The sequence below is a fragment of the Montipora capricornis genome, chromosome 11 (genome assembly GCF_036669925.1).
Source record: "Montipora capricornis isolate CH-2021 chromosome 11, ASM3666992v2, whole genome shotgun sequence".
Lineage (NCBI taxonomy): Eukaryota > Metazoa > Cnidaria > Anthozoa > Scleractinia > Acroporidae > Montipora > Montipora capricornis.
In genome coordinates this window covers 8,413,531-8,424,275 of record NC_090893.1, presented here as the reverse complement: position 1 = coordinate 8,424,275, position 10,745 = coordinate 8,413,531, and the positions used below count along the sequence as shown (strand labels likewise).

At 39.5% G+C, this 10,745-nt stretch overlaps 1 protein-coding gene across 1 annotated transcript; it reads left to right on the top strand.

The window, feature by feature from the left end:
* Positions 1–4,239: 4,239 nt before the first annotated feature.
* On the top strand, positions 4,240–5,214 carry LOC138023068 (melanocortin receptor 4-like). The gene has a single exon (XM_068870099.1). It carries the CDS (start codon positions 4,240–4,242, stop codon positions 5,212–5,214), a length of 975 nt encoding a protein of 324 aa, XP_068726200.1.
* Positions 5,215–10,745: the final 5,531 nt, after the last annotated feature.

Genomic DNA, 10,745 nt, shown 5'->3' with positions numbered 1-10,745 from the left:
AAGTGACATAAAATTAGCGCATAAAAATTAGTAGAAATTGTTCGAATCCTGAAAAGGTTTTGATGTCATGAAACACTCAATGAGAAAAACTCTCTAAAGCTTCTACAATCCCAACACGCTGTGGATTTACTTTATCACCTGAAAGAGAGAAAGATTGGTACTACGACGTGGAAAAATCGTTGTCCGTACGATGTGTAAGGTTTGCCTGACAAACGGAGAAAGACGCTGGTCGGAATTGTAATGAGATGGAAGGGCAGCGATGCGATGAGTTGCCTCAGAAAGGACAAATATCAAAATACGAAAATACAGAAGGAGTCTAAATCCTTTTTGAAAGACCAATCGGCGTTGGAAGAATTAAAGTTGCTCTGGGAGCGAGAAAAAAGAGAAAGGCCAAACAAAATTCCAAGAATTCTAGTCCGAGATCAGGAGATACCGGAGACTTACTACGATACAGGTAAACCCCGTTGCTACGGAGGTGTTGTCATCGACGAGAACGAAGAGCGTTTGCTAAGTTTACCTCCTAAGTTCTCTGTATACGAAGATATTGACACTGTCAAATGCGAGGTGCAAGTAGAAAAAGGCCTCAGTAAATTGAGGTGGTCTATTGCTAAGAGCAGCGAGGGACAACGGCGAGATGAAAAGGAGGAGCAATGCGAAGAACAGAAGAAAGTACATGACCAGTATTATAATTTAGAGAGCAAAACGTTCAACTTTACTAAACTCCGAGCGACTGAGCTTCCTTTTAATAAAAGAGTGCACCTTCCTGGCCCCCTTGAGGAAAATACCGAATTAAAGCTCCAGGCATTAAAAACTAGACTGATTGAAACGGTGGGAGAGTATAAACGTAAAAATGGTAGAAAAAGCTGCAAAACCTCCTCCAAAAGAAGAAGAGAGTGGTCTGAAAACGCTGAAAGAGAAGAGACGCACTGGTGAGGTTGTGGTTTTTCAAACAGATAAGTCCGGACGGTTCTCGCTTGATACCACTGAAAATTACAAGAGGTCATGCGAGGAGCATATCCAGAACGATACCATCATAACGGCAGACCAGTATAAAAGTTAGAACAAGAGATTTATGCCCATTTTGTTATGTGGACACGAATACTGCAAACTGGGAAAGACAATGGAAATGAGGGCCGGATTAGGAGTAATATGGTCAGCTGTAACTGTCCTCTACCGCTATTGTATACTCTCAGAAAAGATCATAAGAAGTGTAATGACCCTGAAACTGGTCCACCCTCTAGGCCGGTGTGCGGAGCTGAGTCATCTTTCAACCAGAGAATGTCGCATCTGATGTCAATGATCCTCAAGAGAATAGAAGAGAGAGAAGATAGTATCTGCATGAGCACCGAAGAAATGATGGCAGAGATAAAGAGAGTGAATGACGGAGGCTGCGATGAAGACGTATAATTGGGTCAGCGGATCTGAAAGCATTGTACCCCAGCCGTGACATAGACTTTACCATTGAGAAGATTTGCGAAATATTCTATGGCTGCGATACTACTTTGGAGTGCATAGATTATGACGAGTTAGGGCTCTACCTTGCACTTAACGTAGACCAGAGCAGGATCAGTAACCTCGGTTTGGAGAGTGTATGCCCCAAGAGAAGGTCAGAACGTGGAAGGCCACCCACCATGACAGGAAGTGGAACTCAAGATGTAAAGGAGAAGGGGTTTGCACCATGGGTAATACCTAATGGAGTACCCAATTACAGAGAAAAGAGGAGAATGTTAACCGAAGCCCTCAGTGTGGCCCTTAACTTCATCATGAAACATCATGTTTACACATTTAACAATGAGATGAGATTACAACAAGAGGGTGGAACAATTGGTTTAGAGCTCACAGGTGTCATTGCCCAGGTGTTTATGGTTTGGTGGGATGGGCAACTGAAGAGTAAACTGACATGCCTAGGAGTAAGAATGTACAAAAGATACGTTGACGACATTAACATAGTGGTAGCGGCGGCAAAACCCCAAATGAGCTGTGAGAATGGTGAAATTGTTAGTAGACATGAATCGCAAAGTAGTACCGGCGTCCCTGTAGACAAGAGAACAATGTTGCTTATACAACAAATAGGGAATAGTATTCACCCATCCATACAGATAGAGGTGATTGTCCGTCTGACCACCAAGAAGGAAAAATCCCCATACCCGATCTAAAGGTTTTGATAGAAGAAAGCATCCCTGAACAGAATGTCTCTGGGAGCCGCGTCATCTTACATGAGTTCTACTCGAAAGATGTGTCAACTAAATCAGTCATTAACGCTAGATCAGCCATGCCGCGGGCAACAAAAAGAACAGTGCTTACTCAGGAGCTCCTACGCGTATTGCTCAACTGCAGCGAGCTTTTGCCTCGAAAAGTTGTTAACAACCATGCCAATGACCTAATGCGTAAGATGCAGTACTCGGGGTATAGTAAGAAATTTAGACATGAAGTACTATTATCAGCGGTTAAGGCGTACAACAAGATTAACGATAACGATAAGAGAGGGATAAGACACATGTACAGACCCAGAGAGTGGAAGAGAGAAGAGCGGGAGGAAGAGAAAAAGAGAAACCAAAGAGAGTGGTATACAAAAGGAGGCTATGACTCTGTCATATTCATCCCTGTCACACCCTACTCTGAACTAAAGAACAAGATGCAGAACGAAGTGGAAAGACAAGGTTTCAAGATTAAAATAGTCGAACAAGCAGGCACGTCACTAAAGAGACTGCTACAAAGATCGGACCCCCTAAGACATACGTCGTGTGACAGAGAAGATTGCTTGGTGTGCACGGGAGGGGATGGGAAGAACGCCTGTGACACGAATAATGTCACATACCAGATAGAGTGTGAAAAATGTGGAGATATAATAGGAGAAACCGCCACAAATGCATATACTCGTGGAAAAGAACATCTAAAACTCCTGGAGGGGAGAAAAGAAGGATCGGTGCTGTGGAGACACTGCAGAGAGAAACACGAAGAAGAAAGACAAGTATTTAATATGAAAGTTACGGGATCATACAGAAATGACTCCATGACAAGGCAGATCGCAGAAGCCGTGAGAATGAAAAATGTTCCACCTGAACGGCTAATGAATAATAAAACGGAATGGAATTACTTTAAAAACCCAAGGGTCGTAGTAGACAAAGACTGGCCCCACCTTTTTAGCTGTTGGGTTTTAGAATAATCTTGTAACAAAGGCATTGAAGAGGCTCGACATAGGGCGAAATTAATCTGCCAAAACATTTTTAATACTTCTTCTTTTTACCGAAGTTTTAAAGAACATTTTAAAAGAAATTTTAGAAGATCTTCACAGGAGCCAAGAGTTTGGAGTGTCGAAGAGGTAAACACAAGGTTAAAACATGGTTTCGTTGACATGAGATTTTTAGTTAGGGATGGAAATTCTCAGTCTCAGTCCGGTGTCTGTAAGTATGTAGGCTATAAATGTTTCCAAGTCCTGGCATAACAACGGGATATTCAAGTTATTATTATTATTTTTTGCTTTAAAATTAAAATCGCCATCTTCCGATCTTCGAAAAAAATATATAACTGCCGGGAGGAAATGAGAGACAAATGTATATATTTTTCCGAATGGCGAACTTGCCTGTTGGGCATATACCTTTCTGCCGCGCATCTGAACATATTAACGACACAAGGCACTTTAAGTTAATATTACACACAAAATGGCTTGGGCATAAGGAAAGGCAGAGCTAATTTTTTAGACCCGAAAACAAAGAGAATTTTGACAAAAGGTTACCGTTGCAATCAATCGGTATTGGACTCTGGGCCACAAGCAAAGCTCTTATGATGTGTTGTCACATGCAATAGTTGTGAAATACTGAAATCCTATGTGGCTGTTAATTGTTTTGACACCTGCCACTAGAGATTATTAACACAAAGTCATATAGTTCAGTACAATCATGCACCTAGTACGATAAATGTTCGTAGAATTTTTCTATATTTAATATCTAAAATTGACAATTTGAATTACTTTGGGCTTTGCAATTGTGCGCGACGGTAGATCATACATTGAAAAACAAGGACGAAACTAAATGCGATTCCAAAGTGTTTGCTGAAAAGAAGCCGATTGCCCGTTAAGTTATGACCTGTAATATTGGGACACGATTGGAAGGCTGTTTCAGCGGTCTCATTAAGTTTGGTCTCTCGGTCGGCACTTTACCGTTAAGTGAATAAGCGGGTCGAAGGAGTTGTGCGCAGGGATTCTACGTTGCATTTTGCGTCGTTCTGGAAATTTGCTTCATGGAGGTAAACCATACCACAAATTGTTTTTTCTTGACAACGGTTCAGCTATTGCACGAGGGAGGCATACTTTTTTCGGAAATCATTTGCTGTGCAGTAAACTCTGTACTTGCCTTAACCGCAGCGCTATTTAACAGCATAGTGATTTTCGTGGTCTGGAAAACACCACTTCTTCACACACCAAGCAATGTCCTTATTTCTTGCTTAGCGGGCTCAGACCTCGTCATTGGACTCGTAGCTCAGCCTTTGTTTGTCGTTTATAAGATAGCCGAGTTAAGTGACGATGCTAAAATCGCCTGCGATGGAAGGCTCATTCACTGGATAGCTGGTTTTGTATGCGCGGGGGTATCGGTAATGACAATCGCAACGATAGCGGTGGACAAAATGCTAGCTTTACAGTTGCATCTTCGATACAAGCAAATCGTAACTGTTCGCCGTGTTATGACAACGGTACTCGCCTACTGGTTCTTCTGTGTCGTCGCCAGTGTTTCGCTGTTTATAGCCAACTCTGATCGTTACTGGACACTTGTGCCGATACCTGTTCTGTCCATCAGCCTCATAGCTACATTTGTAGCGTATATTAAAATCTTCAATGTGTTGCGACGTCATCGAAATCAAATCCGAACACAGACTCTTTCAGCTTGGGACAATGGCAATATGAAAAAATACAAGAAATCTGTCTTCACTATGGTTTATGTTTTAATGATGTTTCTCGCTTGCTATACTCCGTTCCTCACAGCTATGGTTTTCCGTCTTATACTCGGGTATAATTCATCAATCAAGATGGCTTACGAATGGACTGCCACTGTTGTTTATCTAAATTCGTCATTAAATCCTCTTCTTTATTGGTTCAGGATGCAGGAGATTCGCGTCGCTACATACAACGCCCTACGAAAATTGCGAGGGAAGGAGACTGAGAGTAGGATAGACAGCAAAATTCATAGAATAAGTGTTTTAAATCACGGCTTTCAGTAACTACGATTAAGACATGTGAGGAATGCTTCGTCCTTGACAAATTAATAAAACTTTTCTTTGCTACTCTCACCAGCTGAGAAATTATAGAGATGAGAAACAACGCCAAAACATGAGATTTTTTCTGTTTAAGAGTTTCTGAGACAATAGAATAAAAAGTGTCGCTAGCAGATGAAATTTCCTCAGTATTGAATAACAACGCGTCAACAATTTGCACAAAAAGTGAGCAAAGAAAAGACGATCTTGACTGTCTGAATATTTCTAATCCTACTTAATCTTTGCATTGTAAGGGATAAATCGCGAAGTGATTCTTTACTCTTTTCGCGTGTGTTTTCTTAGGTTACAAGGTTTTCTGGGGTTAAAGATGTTCGATTTTCGTCCCATCGCGTGGGACTACAGACTCCAAGACCGTTTCACATATTCTGTAATGAAAATGAATTTCTGAATTCATTTATACTTAAAAGCATATCTTTGTTCCTAGTAGTCTAATCTACCAGCGTTACATTGCCTCATTCGGGCGTAATTGAAAAAGAGCTTCTAAACTCTTTTCGAGTGTACTGTTTTCTTTGAAGTTAAAGTTAAAGTGGTGTAAAAATGTTCGATTTTCGTCCCATCGCGTGGGACTACAGACTCCAAGATGGTTTGCACACTGCAATGAAAATGAATATCTGAATTAATTTGTACTAAAAAGCATGGTTTCTTGACTTGAGAGGAATATTGGTGAAGTATTTAAATTACACCGCCTCAGTCTTTAAAAGCTTTAACAATGAATTATTTAAGCCAAAAACTGTTCGTCTAGTAGTATCAATGCCGGCTTCAGTGGATTACAACCATCTTGTATTGCACAAGCTGTCAGTTTTCCTCTGAGATACGTATTGTACGGGCAAAACTAATTAAGTTATGGTCTGTTGCAGGTGTTATATACCAAGTAAATTGAAATGAGAAACGTGAAATAAATTAACCAACCTTCGTTAGCTTTGCTACTTAATCTAGCAACTTAAGGGTATTTACAAGCTTTTTGACAGCATAATTACTAATTCTGTCATATTTTGCTGAAACTATTTACTCATTGTGTAGCCTTTGGTACTAATTAAACAGCAAATTGGAAGGGCTGGATTCTTAATTGATGTTTCAGCTGTAACGAACAAAGAAGATAAAATAAGCGAAAGACTTGGTAACTCGTTCGTTAATTTTTGTTTATATTTATCCCCTTGAATCCGTGGAGAGAAAAAGATATTTTATTGAAGAGATCTATGGGGGGCTTGAGGTCGTAAAATCCTGACGATAGGCTACTGTAGAATCAACTATGACAATAAAATATCTTAATTATACAGACGACTCAACTTATGTTACCAGAAACAATCATACTTACAAACTGAAATGAACTTTGATGATTTGACAAATCTCGGGTTTTCCGCGAGAATTTCTCTTTAAATGATGAATCGAGAAAGAGATAACTGAAAAGAGAAAACTTTCGAGTCTTCTGAAGTTAGGGCGCCAAACTGCGTGTACTACGCTTCTCGACGGCAAAATCTTTGAGAGTTGATAGCTAAAGGATTTGTCAGTGAGCGAAACCTAGATAGAATATTTAAATTTATGAAAATCACCCATGTTATTGGTTATTTTTTATGTCACTCAGTTCGATGTTGAACGTTTTAATGTGACGTAAAGCTGAGGATGCAACTGAAACTAAGAAATGACCAATGAAAAGGCCATGCAAAATTCATGATGTAAGGTGGTCAAGTTTCACTTAACACACATTAATTCGACCCCTCCTAATGCGCTGACAATATAACAAACTCATTTACAGTTTCGTTTAAGTCTTAAGAACCCTTAAAATATATAAATATAGACGATAACACGTGAGGGTGATGTGAAGTTTGGAACAAGAACGAGAGTAACTAATTAGACTAACAAAAGAAAAACTGGTACCATTGCTGATGTTTGATGAAAAATTAACGACTTTTTATTCACTTCAGATTACACGGTAGTGATAAGCTGTTAAATAAGTTCACGAAAAATTGAAAGACGCCTTGACGTAATAACCACTTCCAGAATTTTCGATTTCATTATTTTCTAAGCGAAGATTATCGCACTTAAAAAAGCTTCTTTACTACTTTGTGCTTTAAGTTGCTTCATGAACATGGTTTCTCGCGCGAAAAATCACTCCATATTCGCAGTGGTAATATAGGTTGTTTTTAATAGAGACGCAGATAACAGTGGTGAAAATGACGAACAAACGGTATATTGTGTCATCCAACATAGCGACCATTACGTATATATATTCATTCATCTCTCATTTTCGATTTCGTTAGGCAGTTTCCTTCTCATTAGACTCAATGCTTTCCAAAAAGAAACCCGAAAAGTGGTGCTCTTCACCATCTTTGGTTTTACAACGGACTTTCTCGTCCGCCGTTTTCTCAGATTTACAATTTTTTGGACAAATTAATGATTGCACTAGAGTGACAATAGGACTTCACTGCTTTTAGCCCATGATAATAGTGTATCAAAAATAAACATTTTCTTATTATAAGATGACGTACAAAACTGCTGTATACATGATTTCTTCTAACGAAAAGAAATAAGACAGTCACTGTCTGCAATGCCAAGGAAACAGAACTAAAGGCGCGTTTACACAACAGAAGAAAATTGCACGGGTCCGATAAAAAGTGGAATGGTTCCAATCATCTTTGTAAACAGTGAACTTTTATCCGTTCCGCTATGGGACCATAGGACCCCTTTTTATCGGACCTGTGCCATTTTTCCTCTGTCGTGTAAACGCGCCTTACTTAAAGCCCGCTTTAAACTAGCACAAAGAAACTGGCTCGGCACACCGAAATCTCGGTACCGTACCTATGTTTTTCGCGGGTACGGCAAGGTAAATTAAATTATTCGTGTAAACAGAACAGTCAAACAGAAGGCATATTAGGTACCCGTATCAGAAACTGTAGGGGTGACCGCAAGAGTGCATCAGTCACTCTTGGTGGCCGGAACATATATACCCCATTTCATTTGCAACATTTTATGCCTTTCGAGCTCTCTGTAATAATAATAGGTATCCGATTAATGTATTAGTAATGTACTATTGTTTTATGTATTGTATACACTACTTGGCAATATGAGCATCGCACACAGTTTACTTTCGGTGTCCGTTCGTGGCTCAAAAACGTCGCATGCTTAAGGCTGGTTTCCACTAGCGACGGAGTCGGAGTCGTAAGAGCGCTTATGACCTAGTGAAAATCGAAGATCGGAGTCGTAAGCGGAGTCATAAGCTCGACGGAATCGGAGTCGGAAGAATTTTGAACGTTCTTATTTTCTTCCGACTCCGCTTATGACTCCGTCGCTTATGATCCAGTGAAAACTAGATTGTCGGAGTCGGAAGCAGAAGCGGAAGAACCAACCAATCATAATGCTTGGAATCGAGTATTGTGATTGGTTTATTCTCCCGCTTCCGCCTCCGACTCCGACAATGCAGTTTTCACTGGATCATAAGCGACGGAGTCATAAGCGGAATCAGTGTTCTGCTTCCGACTCCGACAGTTTGATTTTCACTAGATCGTATCGCTCTGCCCTTCTGATTACGACTTTGACTCCGACTCCGTCGCTAGTGAAAACCAGCCTTTAAGGACCCTAATAGCTGCAACCTGATTGGCCAATAATCGGTTCTGCCAATACCTCTTGATTGGGTGATGAAAAGTATCCAGGTTTTTCTCGAATTGGACAGTTTGTTCAAAGCTGAAGTTAACGTTTCAGCAAAAACTACCCAATTTATTTTAAATTTGGACAGTTGGCAAAAATTAATGAATAAATAGATCTGTTGCTGCTGCAATATTGGATTTTGATGCAGCTATAGGGTGTTTTCACGTGACGTCACGACGGGCATGTTGGTATCCCTAAACCAAGGCTACGGCGGCCATGATGATGTGCCCAACCAATTCTCCGGGAATTGAGCTCTTTTATCATGCAAACATTTCCAGTTTTGTTTCGGTGGACAAACAAGGTTACTGATCACGTGAGTGAAAACACTCTATATAATTTAAAAACATGCTGAGAACTTAACATACCCATGCTTCTCATTTGTTGCTTTTTTGTCAGTTTTTGTTTCATGGGAAGTATAAATAAAGGTAAAAGAAATGTATACTCTGTCAGGAGACACTGTAGGACAAGTATTCCCCAAGTATTCGAGTTAAAACTCGAGTACTTAGAGAGGTTTTTTGACATTGATAATGTGGTTTTCATTTTGCATGATACACTGCAAAACACACAGTTTGTACTCAGTAGAAATTACTTTGTTCACCACACAACTTTTAGAACATTTTCTGAAAGAACATTTTCAGTCTTCAACAAGTAAATCGTAAAAAAATAAGAACGTTCTACTTCAGCCCCAAGATGAGACGTTCTTAGAAAAAAAAACAGTGTAGTAGTGAGCAATAAAATAATAATCAATGAAGCGCCTTCTTGGGGTTTTCTAATAGTATATTATTCCAAAAAATCTGGCGAAATCACCTTAAATTTATACAAAGAGAGTCAATATCAACTAAACTAAGGACGCACCACCAGATTCATCATGTGTTGCTCAGACACCAGAACTACGTAGAAACTAGGATGCTTATTATTGTACGAACATATGATAGACAACGATGAAAGGATATACGAAATGAATCATAGACAAGCAAGCTAGTGTTTGAAGTTTGAAAGTATCGGTGAATTTTAATAAATGTAAAAAAGATCACTCATTTCCTCCTCGAATATTACTAAGAACCTACTGGGAATGTTATTGCTTTTGAATCAACGGCAAGCCGGGTAGCTAACTTAACAATCTGTTAACTTTTTTTAGTCACCCTTCTTTGGGTATAAAGCAGGCTTTCATTCATAAAATACTTATGATATCTATTGTGAGAGTATCCTGTTGCAAAACATTTTCACGTTACCGGAATGAATGTCTGTGCCTTTCTTTAATCGACAGTATTTCTCGCTACCTTACTGCAGCTGTCACAGTTGTTTTTTTAATGTCATTAGTTTAGAAAACATATTGTTACAATCTGCTTGCTATTATGTAGAACTTGCGAAACAGAAGGTTTGGATAGAGACAGACAAATTGCAGTTCGGATGGGGTCACGCTAAACGATGTTTGAACATTGTCAAATGCCGTTACTAAAAAGACATTTTGGGATATTTTGCAAATGTTTTATTCTTTAAAATGTTAGCAGTTAAATTTTGATTGATTTCCCGGGGTTTTTTACATTAATAGTGATCAGAATGACAACAGAGTTTCTCTACGTGAGTGCCATTATCAAGAGAATTTAATAAAGCCCTATCAAATAGCATTTAATCAATGACTTCCAGATGTCCCAGATTTTTTTTATTTTTGAAAAACTCTAAACTAAACAGTGGTGTGATCTTGATTGGTGCGTTGGCTTTCGTATGACAGATTATCATTCTACTACCTTCAAAACACAACTACCAGAGGCTCCATTCTCTTGTTAGAGTTAGCCGAGCGCTGTGGTGGGTGTTTAGCCAGGGAATCTGAGAAA

Bases quoted from the DNA above. Each gene is read 5' to 3' on its own strand.
- LOC138023068 (XM_068870099.1), top strand. From the start codon at position 4,240: ATGGAGGTAAACCATACCACAAATTGTTTTTTCTTGACAACGGTTCAG.